The sequence below is a fragment of the Tiliqua scincoides genome, chromosome 9 (genome assembly GCF_035046505.1).
Source record: "Tiliqua scincoides isolate rTilSci1 chromosome 9, rTilSci1.hap2, whole genome shotgun sequence".
Lineage (NCBI taxonomy): Eukaryota > Metazoa > Chordata > Lepidosauria > Squamata > Scincidae > Tiliqua > Tiliqua scincoides.
In genome coordinates this window covers 24,763,060-24,779,758 of record NC_089829.1, presented here as the reverse complement: position 1 = coordinate 24,779,758, position 16,699 = coordinate 24,763,060, and the positions used below count along the sequence as shown (strand labels likewise).

Below are 16,699 nucleotides of genomic sequence, written 5' to 3'. Positions count from 1 at the left end.
ATTAGGCAATTACATCGCACATGAAAACTGTTTTAGTCCAGCACTTGGAAGAGATGGGATCCTGGCACATTCAAGCTATGCTCTATCTGACATCTCTTCTGACTGCACCCTCTGGGTGCTGTCCTTGCCCATCACAGCCTTGGCATCTGCAGGTGTCACCTCCACTCAGTTTACTGCATGATTCTGCCTTCATGGTCCAGAGGTCAGATTTGCTGATGTGGTCAAACTGACCCCTGTCACTTCCATGTGCCATCACGAAACAGCCAGCAAGAAGATGTTCTCAAGGGATTGCTGCAAGTTCCTTGATAATATCAACAGGCCTGCAGCCTGTAATCGATTATTAGATTGGATTGACCTTTGAAAAATCTTTTAAAGTGTCTTAAAAAGGCATTCTCAGTTAAATATAGTTAAATGGGCAACATGCAATTTTTTAAATGTTATAATGCTTTTAAAAACTGTGGCTGGCTAGTGGTGCTTTAGAAGATGCCTTTGTAAATACATATACATCCACGCACAGACAGGTACCAGATAGCAGAGCATGTTTTGTACTTCGCCATCATTTATTGTCTGTTTTAACTGTTGTTTTATCTCCTCTCATGTTATTGTTCCATGGTGGTTTTACATTCTTAACTGCCTCACAAATCTATATTATTATTATTATTATTATTATTATTATTATTATTATTATTATTACTACTACTATTATTATTACTATTAACAGTATTTATATACTGCTTTTCAACTAAAAGTTCACAAAGCGGTTTACAGAGAAAAATCAAATAACTAAATGGCTCCCTGTCCCAAAAGGGCTCACAATCTAAAAAGATGCAAATGAATACCAGCAGACAGCCACTAGAACAGACAGTGCTGGGGTGAGGTGGGCCAGTTACTCTTCCCCTGCTAAAAAAAAAGGAGCACCCACTTGAAAAAGTGCCTCTTACCCAATTAGCAGTGGTGCCTCGCAAGACGAAATCAATTTGTTCCACGAGTCGTTTCGTATTGCAAAATTTTCGCCTTGCGAAGCGCGATTTAAAACAAACCCAAAAAAAAAAAAAGCAAAAAAATTTGTCTTGCAAAGCACGGCCATAGAAAAATTTGTCTTGCATGTCACCAAAAAAATCACAAAATCTTGCGAGTTTTTCGTTGCGTGAGGCATTCGTCTTGCGAGGCATCACTGTATATTGGGGTATATGATTTACCTTTAAAGGCCAAAATGGTCAGGCAGGCAGAGCAGGCACCGGGCTGAGGGAGCTGGCAGGTGAACACAGAGTTCTGGGCACTCCCACACATACCAGTTTGCCACCCCCCCAGCCCGCCACTCAAAGTCTGCCTTGAGTCTGCCTCAGTGGTGGTCCACCCTGTTGGTTGGGGCACATTTCAATTTATTATAGTTTTAATTTTTTTAAATAAATAAGAGCAAGGTAGTAGTCCTGGACTAGCAAGGGAGCTGGGTGTGTGTGTGTGTGTGTGTGTGTGTGTGTGTGTGTGAGAGAGAGAGAGAGAGAGAGAGAGAGAGGGAGGGAGGGAGGGAGAGTGAGTGAACAGGAGGTTTTGCTGTTGAGCAGTAAGAGCTAGAGAGCAAGCTGTGATGTAGCCCTAGGCTGAAGGCACCAGGGGGCCAAGAGCATCACTCCCTGGGGATCTGATGTTGGGAAGCAATCAGCTGCCTTTGCAGCAGTTTCTGCTGTTGCTCTGCTTGTATGTGTGCTTGTGTACATATTTATACTCATATAAAACGCAAATATTACAAAGTCTCCGATACTTCCTCTCAGTTGCATGTACTTATGTGTATGTGGTTCCTGTATCTTATGGGAACTAAGGGGTTTAGTGGCTGATGAAGCAGGCTCTTGCAAAGGAATATAAGGGCTATTATGAGCTATTCAAATAACTTACATTAGGGTTGTTGAAGTTCCAAAAGTCACACAAATCTCTGTTGCCGTTTTTTCAAGAATCACCTCTCCCTCTGTTGCTGTAACTGAGGCCGAGGGCATATTTGCCTACAGAGATCCATTTGTACCAGTTAAACTGTCACTGGTTTCTCTAAGGCACTGGTTCTCAATCTGTGGTCCATGGACATAGGTGGTCTGTGAGATCCTGAGAAGTGGTCTGCAAGGTGTCAGGGGAAAAAATCACCTTTAATCGCTTCTAGTGTCTCGCTGAGCAAGAAATCACCTTTAATCGCTTCTAGTGTCGCGCTGAGCAAGAAATCTCCCATGGGCCACCAGAGAGGGAGGAGAAATGGACCTCCTGCAGACACAGCCACTGAAGGACAGTCCATTCTCCATCTTCTCTGGCTGTGGACAGTCCATTCTCCATCTTCTGATAGTCCATGGGTGAATGCTCGGGAGACAGACAACCAGAGAGGGCAGAGACCAGACCACCCACAGCCGCATATGGTCCATGATGATTCCAATTTTGGTCTCAGTGGTCCACAGACTCCTAAAGGTTGGGAACCACTGTCTAAACAGCCATTTCATCCACTGTGCCGTGGCACACTGATGTGCTGCAAATAGTCCACAGGTGTGCCGTGGGAGTTTGGGGGAGGATCCTTTACTAGTAGGACCACTGGGGGATGTGAACCCCTGACAGCATGGTGTGCCTTGTCAGTTGTCAAAAACTGATGGTGTGTCTTGACTATTTTAGTGTCTTGACAATTTTAGTGCCTTGACTGTGTGCTCTGAGATGAAGAAGGCTGAAAATCACTGATCTAAGGAATCTTGAGAATTGTTGTTCAGTGAGGTTCCAAAGACTCTTCTTTTAGAAATCCCCAAACCCTTCACAGCATTACAATTCCCAGGGTACCCTGAGAACTGGAAATGACTGTTAAACCATTTTAATTCACAGAAACCTGACTGCCATTGTAAGCCACACTTTTAGCCACCACAACAGCACTGTCAGCCTCTGCGGAGGAAAACATGGACAAATATGACATGTACTCAGAATATGGTACATGCCAACCCTTGGGTGGAGTGGGAAATGACTTCTCCCATCCACCCATCCACCCCACTTTGCATTGGTATTGCAGTTGGCACAATCTTGCAGAGCTGCACCAGAGTTGTGGTGTTTGGACGTTGACTCATTCATTCTGGTGAAATGACTGCTGTGATGGGCGGGATTTGCCCTGGAAGCTACAACACCACCCCCGTGCTGCTGAGCTGGAGGACCCAGGCACGTTAATGGGCAGGATGTGGATCCTGGAGCCACTCTGGGTAAACACAGTGACAAGTTCTGCCTTTTGTCTCCCAATTTCTTGCAGGACATCCCATTCCCGGGCGAAGGCAGACGCAGCGGTGACAGCCGCACAGAAGGCGCAGGAGGAGGCTCGGATTGCCAGGATCACTGCCAAAGAGTTCTCGCCTTCCTTCCAGCACAGGGAAAACGGTCAGTGCAAAGCTGCGGAGCCTGCCAGGCCATGGGGATGACTTCATCCTCCTCTCTGAGTATCTTCCAACATGTGCCAGGGAAATGTGTTGGAATCGTATCCTGTTTGGGCCACGAGGCTCTGGAACCAGCACCATCTGATCAGGAAGCCTTCCACCCCCCCAACCTAATGCATGGGGATTCTATGGGAGTTCCTCAGAGCTGAGGAAGAAGCACTCTGCATGTTATCAGGAGCTATTTGTTGACTTCATGTGTTCCAGGGTTGAGTGCTAGCACTGCAAGCAGGTAGCAGAGCTGGACTCTGGTGAAGTCTGGTGCAATTTAAGCCCTGCAAGAGAGGAGGTGTTTTCTAACTAGTCTAGAGATTCAGTTCCTCTCTCTTTAGAAGTCAGGCACTGTCAGATACATTTGTGAGTGAGCAGCAAAGTAAATAAATCCATGCAGTTGTGCCGAAGCATGGCAATGCAATCCCTGGAGCATCGTCATACCTCCGTGTTGTTTGCTTCAGTGCCAGCAAGGACTGGTTTGGGAAATGTTTACATCATTTAAGGAGGATATTTGGGCTCCTCTGCATGGTGGGGGAGGAGATCACTGTGGCAACAGTGGTCAGGAACATGAGCTCAATTTATAAACTGAGTTGAAAGCACCCCTGGTGCCTTTTGGGGCTTGTGTCTCTATGTGATATTCTCTGCAAGTGTTTCAGCTGCTGCAGAAGGGAATTTGTCAGAGTTATTAAAAAATGGCCATTCAGAGGTAACAGGAGAAAAAAACAGCAACACATGATTCATCTTAAGCAAGGAATAGCAAAGCCTCACCAAAGACGAGTAGCAGGCTGGAATCTAGAGGGGCACCATAGATGGGAGTCATGTGCTTATGTTTGGCTTAAGGCTGTATGGAGATGCTGGATCCTGAGTTGGACCCTTGACCCTCTGCCTCAGTATTTTTGGCACTGACTGGCAGCAGCTGTCCAAAGAGTCAGGCAGGAATTTTTCCCTGTCCTGCTGGAGATGCTGCAGAGGACTGAACCTGGAACCTTCCATATGCCAAGCAGAGGCCCTCCATTCACTCTGTATGTGTATGTGTAACAAATTAGTAGGATGGGAAAAGGGATCTGAGTTGCAGTCATTAAGCAACAGGTTAATTAACGTGTGCACAATTCTTAGCACAAATGCTAGGGATTGGCATCCTTATTCAGTGGCATAGCTAAGGGGGCAGATGGTACATTGACCCAGGTACCACGCTTTGAGAGGATGCTGACCTGCATCCCAATGGCTTATCCCAAGGTGGGTGGGCATTTGGAGGAGTGTCTGGGAGGAGTTCTGAGGTGCTGGGAGGCTGTGTGCTGCCTCCCTGAGCCTCAAAATGCCTTAGAAGGCCTGCAGGAAGCTGTATGTGGACTCCCTGCACCTGAAACCACCTTCTGGACACCCCTGGGGGTGTTCTGGACATCTGGCCTGGGGGGAGGCTTGTTAACATTTTTGTGCCCCCGGGTGCCAGATTCCTTAGCTATGCCACTGTCCTTATTAAAACACTTCTGCTAACTTTCTTTTTAGATGCAAACATTTACAATCAGAGATTACTCATCTTCTTTACTCTTGATTTGATAAGTGATGATTCATTTTGAAAGTGCCTTGTCCTTTGAGGTCCCATTCCCTCCACCTGCCTTTCCCTCAGTGGAGGTGACATCCAAGAGCCATTCTGCATTTGGCTGTTTCTCTGATCCAAGCTGAGATCTCAGCTCATATTGCAGTTTCTCCAGCTGTAAGGCAGAACTTGTCCTTCACCTGCCCCTCCCGCAAGATTGGCCACTGGGCCATAAAGGGTGAGCTCATACAGGTTTAGCCATTGAATTTTGTTTGTGATTCTTTGCACTGAGGAGGGATTTTAGGGTGCATTCCAGTTTATGCATGCATTGAAAAATATTGAACATGCCAATGGAGAAGAACTTGCTTTCTTAAGCAAGATAAAGAGACTGAGCAGATAAAAGATGAGGAACCTAGTTGCATGCTTTCCCCTCTAGTTGCAAACCTCAGTCAGTCAATAACACAGTGGTTTTCACAAGGATGAGGAAGGGATTAACCCATTTCTGCCCAGCCCGCAGTGTACACATTTGATCCCTGTTGCATATATGCAACATTAGACAGAAATGGCATTAATATGTAGTTATACCTGCATAGTGCAGCAACTGTTACCCTGCACATGCCTGATCTCATCTGATCTTGGAAGCTAAGCAGGGTCAGGCCTGGTTAGTACTTAGATGGGAGACCACCTGGGAATACCGGGTGCTGTAGGCTTATACCATAGTCTTTCAAGACTGAAGGTTGCCAACCATACCTGCATAAGTTCAAGACAGTTCAACACCTGTTCATGTTTCATTGAGGCTTGATTTAAAAGCACAATCAAACGTTCACCACAGTTTGTGGGTGAGAATGCCATGTGCTTGAGACCACTTGTGGGAACTATTGGGATGCAAATGAAGTTGGCCTAGACCATGTGGGACTGCAGTCATGCTTGGCGGGGCCTGAATGAGGCCTGAGAGAGGCATTCAAATGTGTAGGGAATGGATTCTTGTTTAGTGAGAGGTGTGCACTCCCCTGAGTTTGAAGGACCTCCTCTGTCCCTTCTCATCGTTGTTGTTTCAAATGGTTTGTGCAGGGCCATAACATAGAACCAGTGTGTTTATTTTCTTCTGTCAGATGTCCACAGGTATGCCCCAGATTGTTGCAGTGTCACTAACTGTGTTTGTCTCTTGTCCTTCTCCTTGCCTCCCCCTTTCGCTCTCTCCAGGGCTTGAGTGCCAGAGGCCAAAGCGCCAGAATTCAAGCGATGATATCGAGGTCCTCTCGACAGGGACACCCCTGCAGCAAGAGAGCCCAGAGCTCTACAGGAAAGGAACGACCCCTTCAGACCTAACCCCAGATGACAGTCCTCTGCAGAGTTTCCCTGCCAGCCCCTCCTCCACCCCACCTCTGGGCCCCTCCTGCCGGAACAAGAGCACGCACTTCTCCAGGCAGGTCTCCATGGACGAGGAGAGGGGTGGGGAGATTCAGATGCTGCTGGAGGGCCGTGGTGGGGACTACATGCGGCCCAACAGCTGGGGCGAAGACAAGGAGGGCGGGGCACGTGGCACGAGAGGTGGAGCCTTACGTAGCGGCCAGGTGGGCTCCTCCGAAGACTATCGGGGTCGGAGTGGTGGGCACAAGCACATGGCCTCCAACCATAAGCAGCGGGAAAGGTGGACAGACCCCCTGGCCGCAGTCTCATGGACTCACCACCGCCCGCACCATCACACCTTGGGGAGCAACAAGCTCCTTGAGCTGGACGAAGAAAAGCTGAGTAACTATGAGATGGAGATGAAGCCTCTCATGAGGATGGATTCTTATATGCAAGAAATACACTCCCAAAAAAGACATTATAGCAAACTGGGCCCCAGCCGGAGCCTTGCGGAGGACCACCATGGGGAAGAGCGAAGCTTCGGGGTCCAGAGACTGAGGTCTAAGTCCCAAAACAAGGAGAACTTCAGGCCAACGTCTTCTGCTGAGCCAACAGTGCAGAAGCTGGAAAGTCTGAGGTTGGGGGACAAGGGGGAACCCCGACTTTTGCGGTGGGACTTGACCTGCTCCCCACCACAGAAATCCTTACCTGTTGCACTAGAACCAGAGGAGGAAAATGGGGACGAGCTCAAATCTGGTGCGGTAAGTGGAGAAGGTTTTTGTCTTTTTAGGATCCTCACCCAATTAAATTCAGTGGGACACTCCTAGCAAAGTGTTTAGGATTGCAGTCTTAGGGTGCAATCCTAACCCCTTAGTGCTTTCCATCACTGACATAAGGGCAATGCAGCTCTGAGGTAAAGGAATAAACATTCCCTTACTTTGAGGAGGCTTCTGTGAGTGACACCCAACTGCAGGATGCAGCACACGTCCCATTGGCACCGCTATGCCAGTGCTGGAAAGCACTGACACAAGGGGCTAGGATTGTGCCCTTAGTCAATTATATAAGTTTTAAGTGATTAATTAGTTAACCTATTGATTACATTTACATATAATTAAAACAACACATATTTTCTTTGTATGAGTATATATGAGTCATCTCCTCCTCTACAAGAGCTAAACGGGAATGTTTTTCCTAAGATGGGGCTTGTCATCTGAACTCTTTACAAGAACGTGTATTAAATATAATGAATTTTTTTTTAAGTTTTGCTGTGTGATTAATCAGGCAGGCATTTCAAAGTTAGTTGAAGCTTTAAAATGGATTAATCTAACTCAGTGGTTCTCAAAGTGGTGGGTTGCAACCCACCATTGGAACCAAAAAGGATCTCTTTTGCCTTAAAGGGAGTGACCCATAAATGGGTGTTTGTTGTCAGAGCTCCGGAGCGCTGAGTTTCCGAAACAAGAAGTGGGCTCTGACTGCAGATCAGAGCCCACTGCAGCAGAGGACAGACTTATGGAGGGGGCTGCAAGCCTCCAGGACACTCTGGGAGCTGCACACTCCCCCCAGCTATGTTTAAATGCTGCTGGGTGCCCGCAGTGCTGCTGTGATGCTGTCAGTACATCCCCCCCCTCAGGCACTTACCCCCTGTTCTCAGACTTCTAGAGAGTTTGAGAATCACTGATCTAGCTGATTAAATGTTGCAAGCCTTCATTTTTTGCCCTTAAGCAGCGCAAATGGTTGGCGAGGTGAATGATGAAACTGACTATTAGACATGGCAAACAGGCCCACAAAAATATGGTTTGTGAAACATTCTCTCTCTCTCTCTCTCTCTCACACACACACACACACACACACACACACAGACACACACACACCCCTTCCCATTTTTTGCACTGAACCGGAACACAGCAATGAGGGACAAGAGTTAAAGGCTACTAGTGCAACTCTCAGCCTTCTGCTGGCTGTGACAAGCTGAATCAAAATCCCATCTCTGTATGTTTCCCCTGTCCAGGCAGTTTGTAACATGGTCATTTGTGTGCTCATCTCCTGCAACACCCAGTGCTACCTGCTTAGCTGTGCTTGCTTCCAGACAGGCGATTCCCTTCATCAGAAAAATCTGGTTGCTTCCAAAAGAAAAGGACACACAGGTCTATTTTTGACCTGCCCAAAGCAACCCTGAGCAGATCTGAGGTCAGATATATATAAGGCAGCCTGTTCCAGAAATAACCTGCGGCCAGCCATCCCTGTCACAAGCCAGAGTCCGTCTCGTCATGACCATTTATTTCCTTTTCTGTGTCACGCGTGACGTTGCATTCTGGAAATGACCAGGAGTGGCTCAGAGACCTGCATCCCCACTTTCCCGCACAGTGAGGAGTTCCGGGGACTGCGCTGCCTAGATTTAGCATCCTTAGGAAGGAGGAGTGTACTGGAACTTTATGGTGCCCATGTATCATTTGCTCTGTTTGCAGACATGGTGCATCAGTACAGACCGCCAGAGAGTGACTTTTACAGTCCTGTAGGTCTCACCTCCAGGCTGAGCTAAGTCCACCTAAAAACTCTCAGGTCTCTTTCTGCCTCTGCCTCTTCCCAAATAGACAACTTCTCATCTCTGACCCACATCTTTCCCCTGCTCTCAGCTGGCATCGCTTTCCTCCAATGATAGCAAGTATCTAATAAAAAACTGGAAACAAAGAAGACTGGAAATCAGAATACAGCCTGTTTTGCTGCCTCTTCCATGGGCTAAGATAGGAATTCTTAAGGCATACATGTCATATCTATGAGTGTTTCTTGACTTAGTCTTGACTGTGGCTACCTTTTTTTTTGTTTTTTGTTTTTTGCATCCTAATCCTTAAGGTGCTGCTTGCCACAGGGGTGAATTTCAGATATTTAGTAACCATCTCTGTAGTCAACCCAGTTTGTTTTTGATCCCTCCCATGTTTGAGCTGGTTGTAACAATTCTTTCCACTGTCTTATTGCCATCCCAGTTCCTCATGGGTTTACCTTCTAGAATTCGCTGCTACAAGATGCAGTGACATTGGTTCCAGTTGTCATCACCCTGGAACAGAGTTCCCTCAACCGGGGTCAAGGTGGATCACTCCGAGGAGGGGGAGGCAGAGTCAGGAATCTTGTGGGTGCAGTCCTAGGGTGCCCCTTCTTCAGAAAATCTAGTGCAGGAATTCAGCAGCTCCTCTGTAGCCAGAAGACACATCCCTGCCACATAGAGGACTCCTTGGAGGAACTAGCAAGGGAGCCACCATTTATGCCTTAGGAATCAATGTTTGAGAAAGCAGGAACTTCCCAAGAGAAAGGGTGGAGCTGGCCATCTTAAACCCTATGGGACCACTATAAACTCTCAGCCAACCTCACCTCTCTGCTAGAACAACATCCAAGTCTGTATTGAGTGCTGTGTCTGGGCTGTTCAGGCCTGCAGTTTCCCATGGGGCTGTCCATGGTCCTGACTGTTGATACTGTGTCTGCAAGAACTCCTGAATCCTTGGAGTCCTGGCTCTCTTGTATTCTACGTGGTAAACTCTGAGCTGGGTAGTTCCTAAATGAATGTCCAAGACCTTCTATCAGAGATATCCTGACACTCAGGTTTAGTAACAGTTTGCCGCATCTCGCAAAACACAGAGTTCTTGCAAGGAGGCCTTGTTTGATTCAATGTTTTTGGCTCTGCAGGCCCCTTTGAATCAGCTTGCAGGAGAGCTGAGGTTTGACACTACGATGATCTAGCAACTTCTATCTTGGGCAGCTTGCCCTAACTGCCAGTAATGCATGAAGCCCCAAACCAGATTTGTGGAGACAGGCCCTCAGGAGAGAAAGCACCATAGGCTGTAGAAAGGCAGGTGTTGACAGGCATTGCCCTTCCCTGGCATCACCTGCAGTTGCTGACTACATACAGGTCATACTTACCAGTAGGGTAACTCTGCATAAGCTGGGCCTAGGAGGTATACACTTGTTGCTCCAAAATTAGCTGCTTTGCTAACATGCTGGTGCCGAATCAAATAATAAATCTCTATTACACATTTAAAACAATTGGACTAGTGGGGAGGGGGGAATCTTTGGTACGAAGTACATTTCTGAGTCCCCTCTCAATTAAACCAGCATATTTGGAATTTGTCTTATTTACGCCATGTCCTGGATTTCAACTACTGAAACTAGATTAAATGCGTAACTGGTTTGGCAGATTGACTTGAACAGGATTTGTCTAAACTGGCCTAAAGCAGGTACCTGGAGCAGGTATACAGGGGTGGGAGGGAGAGGAGGGCTCTGTGAAGCTTTTCCATTTGGTTTTCTCACTTTAATTCACCTTGTTGCTATGCAACAGCAAGAGCCTTTTCCATGCTTTGGAGAGAGAGAGAGAGAGGCTCTTCCATGCCTGCGACAGGTTTCTGCGACACCTCACTACGTGCCCTGAATTCCTCAGCTTCTGGAGGAGAAAGATCTCAGTCCAGGCAGTGCTGGGCAAAGCAGGACTGTTGGATCATTATTAAGCTACATAGCACCATCTATGTGCATGACACTTTGCAAAGAATTAAACACCAGATCCCTGTCCTGAGGGATGTATAACATTTGCAGGTGTATATGCAAGGAGATGGAGAGAAGGGGAGCAACAGAACCAATCCTACCATTTGGGGAGCTAAAAAATACATAGCAGATGGAGATCTACAGACAAATTCACTCCATTCCTGTGAGTCCCAGTGTTACCATGCTTGATTTGGGCTCATTCTGGGCACTGTGGCCAAGCCCAGATGTTACTATTCCCATATCATGACTCTCCTAAAGGCTCTTACATTGCATGTGCCAGCATACCAAAAGCAGTGAATGGCCTGGGAATCACCCAATCACATGCAGCATGTGCATTGCACGTGGTGGCACATGGGCTGAACCTTTCCCAGCCCGGGATATGGGAGGAGTAGAGAGAAGTGCATCAACAGGTATGGTGAGGCAATATTTGGCCTGCTGTCTTGGGCACTAGGAGATTGCTAGTTACTGGAGCTCACACCAGAAGGCTGTCTCTACCCCAAAGGGAAGGAACTATACTTCAGTGGCAGAGGACATGATGTCTATGTGGAAAGTTCTGGATTCAGTTCTTTGCATCTCTGAGTAGGAAGACCCCTGCCTGGTGGACTCCTGGAGAGCCTGTCCTGCCTTTGGGCCAGGTGTGCTTAAAGGTCTGACTCCACAGAAGGCAGTGTCATATGTCCAGTGGGGCCTTGGAGTGTTTGACCATGCTTTCCTTTCCTCTTTTTCTCCCACAGGGTTCGGCTCCCATCCTGGTCGTCATGGTGATCTTGTTAAACATTGGAGTCGCCATTTTGTTTATTAACTTTTTCATCTAACTCGAGACTGTCTTGTTTGCAAAAATTAACCGTTTGGGAAAAAAAAGGTGTACGAATGGGGGATGACGAAGCAAACAACAAAAAACAAAAGAAAAGAAAAAAAAGGAAAGATGTGGTCTTTTTGAACTGTCCTGCGACAACTTCCAAATCTTTTCACAGAAGAACAACAACAACAAAAGATTGAGTATCACTCACAGTTTGCCTTTTTTCCCTGGGTAATGTTTTTTGGATTTTAGCCAAAATTCTTTGCTTGTATAACACTTATGCTGTGTGGCATGGCAGAATGGAATCAGCACTCCAGTCCTCCCAGTCCCGGACAGGATGAGCAGGTCCTCCGCATAATTAAGCAGCAAACCTTTGGGGATAGTAGGAAGGCCAGATGGTGGAAAGGAGGGGTATGCATCCAGTGGGGGGGGGGGGTTACATTTTCTTCCAGATGAATTGTGAGGGGGGGGAATCACACATGCTGTTGCCTTGGGATAGCTTGGTTGTATGAAATGATTGTCACAGATCAGCAAGGTCAGAAGCAAGGCTTAGCAAGTTACCACTGAATAAACACCCACCTCCAGTGATTGCATGATTGATACTGCAAGAGAGTATGTTTGTGTGTGTGTGGGGGGGGTGGTATACCCACATAACTCTTTTGCTGTGAACATGAGAAACCCTTTGCACTCCATCCAAAACAACAGCAGAACCCAAATCAAGGTAAGAGAAACAGGTAACTTCTACAAAGAGCAATTCCCCCGAATGAAAGTATTTAATGAATTGTAGGGGGCAATAACTAGAAGAGAAGTCTTAAAGCACCTGTCCTTGCAACCCACTCTCACACTTCCCACCAAAGGTTCTTGTGTTTCAAAATGCCCTCACATTTCTCACCCAATGCAATGATTTCCCAATGAATTTTCAGAAATATGCACAAAACATGGCATATTAACTGTTGCATACTTAAAAAGTGCCTCTTTGGCACAGGTAAAATCCTTTCCCAGTTAATTCCAGAAAGTTAGAAGTCTCATCCAGTTCCTCTCAGAGTTTTTGCAGTTTCTGGCATGTGGACTTGCAATGAACCCACATCAAGCTTTTCAAGATGACCCCAGTTCTCCCGGATATTTGTTGCTCCATCTCTAAACCAAATTTCATGACTGGTCAGTCTGGCCCAAGGCCATCTTCCAAGGGGCAAACATTCTTGCTTGCCCTCTCCATCAGGAACCTCAGCTACTTCTGGCCTCTGGCTACATTCTGTTCCCCTGAGAAGGTGCTGCTGGCAGGTTTGAATGTGCACATGCACCCAATAAGAGTGTGAGGAGCAGCTCCCCCTTGTGGTAAGGGAGGAGTGGAGTGCCGAGGCGTTCCTGTTCCATCTTGCCATGGGCCATTTCCAGATGTCATGCTTGGCCTCTGAGCATGTAATATTTTTGCACTTTGTCCGTAGGATGTATATTCCAGCTTCTGACATATCCCTGTACAAAAAAACCAAAAAACAAACAAAAAAAAATCATTGACAACAGCAGCCTCCGAGTACGTAAATGCTCTTTTTATATTTTTGGTTTGTTTTCTCCTCCTCTCTGTATCACTTAATTTTGGTTTGGTTCAAAACATCTTTGTAAGATGCCTGCCTTGTTCTCTCTCTTTCTTTCTTGTTTCAATTCCCCTGGTAATCCACTGAAAATATGCATTTGTTCATTAAAAGATGCAGTACCCCGTTTTAAGCTGTCATCGTCCCAATGAGAGCACGTTGCTAGCCCAGTCCTGATGCATATGGGGCACGGGGACAGAGGAAACTATGCATATAAAATTATGCAGGGGATGGATGGGAGGATGTTCTTTTCCCTCTCACACCACACCAGAACCAGGAGACATCCACTAAAACGGAATGTCAGGAGAGTTAGAACAGACAAAAGAAAATATCTCTTTATTCGGCATGTAATTAGTCTGTGAAACTCTTTGCTACAGGATGTGGTGATGCACCTGGCCTAGATACCTTTAAAAGGGGATTGCACAAATTTCTGGAAGAAAAGTCAATCATATATTACAAGCCATGATGGGTATGTGCAACATCCTGGATTTAGAAATCGGCTACTTCAGAATGCCAAGTGCAAGGGAGTCACAACAGGATGCAGGTCTCTTGTCTTGTGGGCTCCCAGAGGCATCTGATGGGCCACTGTGAAATACAGGAAGCTGGACTAGATGGGCCTTTGGCCTGATCCAGTGGGGCTCTTCTTATGTTCTTATTATACAACTGAAATGCTCCCCTAACCCCTGCAGCCACCAAAACCCACACTGCTTGCTTCCTGCTGATCTTGCATCATGGATCTTCTGACCAGATTAACACCACAGTGGTCTGAATTTCATCTTCTCTCTCAGGACTCACTTTGGCTGTTACTGCCCTTCACTTCCAATACATTTAGGACACTTCCTAGTTGTGCAGATGGCAGGTGTTCTCATGCATGGTCCTGATAGCCCCCCCATCACATTTTGCCTCAAGGACCCTCTCAGGATAGACGGGGGGAGGGGGAGTGAGTTGCATGTGAGGCCAGCCCAGATATCACCTCTTTCTGCCTGGGCTGCTGTGGGTGGGTGCCAGTCATCTGCTGCATGGGAGAATCAGGCTCTAGTTACATTCAGAAAGCAGGACAACATTGAGATCAGTAGAAGCACCAATAAATGCTTAGCATGATCAAAGATACATACGGGGAAGGGGGTCCATGACAGTCTTTTCCATATTGCTGAATGGTGTTTGTGCTCTTCCATTGCAAGACCAACAAAGCTGTCCTCTTCTGCTGCATGGTCTCCATGCATAGCCCACACCTGTACAGACCCACACCCTGGAACCTTCTAGAGCTTACGACAGCATTCTGGAGGCAGCCTCTAGCTTTGAGGGGTTCTTTGGCCACATGCCCTCACAGTGGCAGAATAAAGAGAATATTTCTTTACCCAGTGTGTAATTGATCTGTGGAACTCCTGGCTACAGGATATGATGGCACTTGGCCTAGTTGCCTTTAAAAGGGAATTGGATAGTTTTATGGAGGAACAGTCCATCTCAGGTTACAAGCCATGATAGGTATATGCAACCTCTTCGTTCTAGAAGTCGGCTATCTCTGGATGCCAAAAGGAATGGAGTACAGGATCCAGGTATCTTGTTGTCTTGTGTGCTCTGAAGGACCACTGTGAGATAGAGGAAGCTGGACTAGATGAGCATATGGTCTGATCCAGTGGGACTCTTCTTATGTTTACCTCTCTGTCTGGGTGCTGCTGCTATTTGAATCCTTCCACAACAGCTCTAATATGGCAATTGCTCCTGTGGTGGTGGTGGGGGGGGGGTCTGCCTTGTAGCAGGGCAGCAAAATGTGAGGGTGCACTTCACTTTTTTTTTAATGCCATAATGCAATGCCTCTCCCACTGATGCAGCAGCCCAGGCATATCGGCGCTAAATTGTCATGGTTAGCAGTGCTGAGAAAAACTCTCCCTCCCATGCCCTGCAGAGCCTCGCGATGTCAGCTCCCTACCTCAATGTAAGGAGCCTACTGTGCTGATTTTTATGTAACAGAGGGCACAATCCTAACCAGGTCTACTCAGCAGTAAGTCCTACTTTGTTCAATGGGGCTTACTCTCAGGAAAGTGTGGTTAGGATTGCAGGCCGACTGTGTGTGTTTGGGGGGGGGGGGGGTCTGACAATTTGCCTCCCAGTTTTTAAACACTGAAAGAGTCCTGCCTGAGCACCAGATTCTCCTCTAACTCATTTTTTTCTTTGTAAATCTCAGTCTGGAGAGGGCACAGGGTGTCTTCAGGAGTGTGCATTCTTCAGCAGATAATCAACGTACGGCTCTCGTATCACTCTCCCTGAGACCAGTCTCCTGAGACAAGAATCATCTCCACAGCTGATGAGAGTCCCACTGCCTTCCTTCAGAGCCCGCCCACGCTCTTCCTCACCTTGACCAGGAATATCCACCTGCCATATGGACTCCCTGGGGCAGATGCAACACTTGGTCGGGGAGGAAGCAAAATGCCAGGTGCAAACAGGGCCATTTAAGCAGGAAAATTTGGATTGGTAGCCTGATCGTCCAGGGGGTTCCGTGGTAGCAAGAACTTGCTTCTAAAGTTGTCTTACAGGGTGCCAGTTGACAAGGGCTGGCAGCAGTTTTCCAGAATATCAGGCATCTTCAGCATGCAAGGCCAGTGCTCTTCTGCTATGCACCAGTTTTGCCTCTGGACTAGAGGCCTTTCCTAGCCCTTTCCCATGAGTTCCCTTTTATGAATGTGCAGCCACAGTTAAAGCTCGCATTCCACAATATGAAATGTATAAGTTTGGCAGGCAACTGGGGGTGAAATTCAACCTGTGGCACACTACTTCTTAAACGGGGTTAAAGGGTGTTCGGTTGATGACACCTCACAGTTACATAGAACAGAGGGACCTCACCATAGCCTGGTTCAAAGGTTTCCCAGACCCCCACAAGGAAACAGTTCATTAAGAGAAAACAAACTAGGCACCCCAATTAATACAGGAATTTTAATTATAAAATCCTCTGAAATGTATAATCCTGGCTCCTGGCCTGCTGACTGGGGTAGAACAATGAAGGAGCCTACAATTCTTATACATTTGGTCTCAACCAAAACAGTCTCCAACAAGAAAAACTCAGCTTTAGGGTCTTGTTTCCCCAACAAGTCTCCTGAAGCAGCCCTCCAAGCTGCTTCCACTTCCCCTCCTCCCTTGCCACTGACCATTCCAGTGACATCACACCCATAAGTGTACACTACACTATTGTAAGGAAATGAAGCTTCAGCCTTGGAGGATGTACTAAACAGTTGCAGTCAGCAGAAGCACAGGAGAGGTGGCGGCTCTGGGATAGCAGGGCAAAGATGGGCTGCTCCACAATTTAGCCCAAATTGCTGCCATGCAGAGAGCCACATGATATAACTTTTTGTGTTGATATTCAGACTAAATGAAGAATTGCATGTTTCAATACGGGGGGGGGGGGGAGGGGGAGGGTTGTGTATAAACTCCATGCAATCAGAAAATTAGCACACCAAAGAGAAAACTAGCCTGCCAC

The 16,699-nt window shown here is 47.0% G+C and overlaps 1 protein-coding gene and 1 pseudogene across 1 annotated transcript in view; both read left to right on the top strand.

Annotated features, from left to right (window-relative positions):
* Window positions 1-11,660, top strand: part of JPH3 (junctophilin 3) — a 78,416-nt gene extending 66,756 nt beyond the window's left edge. Inside the window, exons 3-5 of the mRNA XM_066637640.1 lie at window positions 3,257-3,381; window positions 6,169-7,076; window positions 11,574-11,660. Of these exons, the coding sequence (XP_066493737.1) occupies window positions 3,257-3,381; window positions 6,169-7,076; window positions 11,574-11,654 (1,114 nt within the window). The 3' untranslated portion in view covers window positions 11,655-11,660. The remainder of the gene's footprint in view (window positions 1-3,256; window positions 3,382-6,168; window positions 7,077-11,573) is intronic.
* LOC136660818 (5S ribosomal RNA) lies at window positions 5,556-5,675 on the top strand (annotated as a pseudogene).
* Window positions 11,661-16,699: the final 5,039 nt, after the last annotated feature.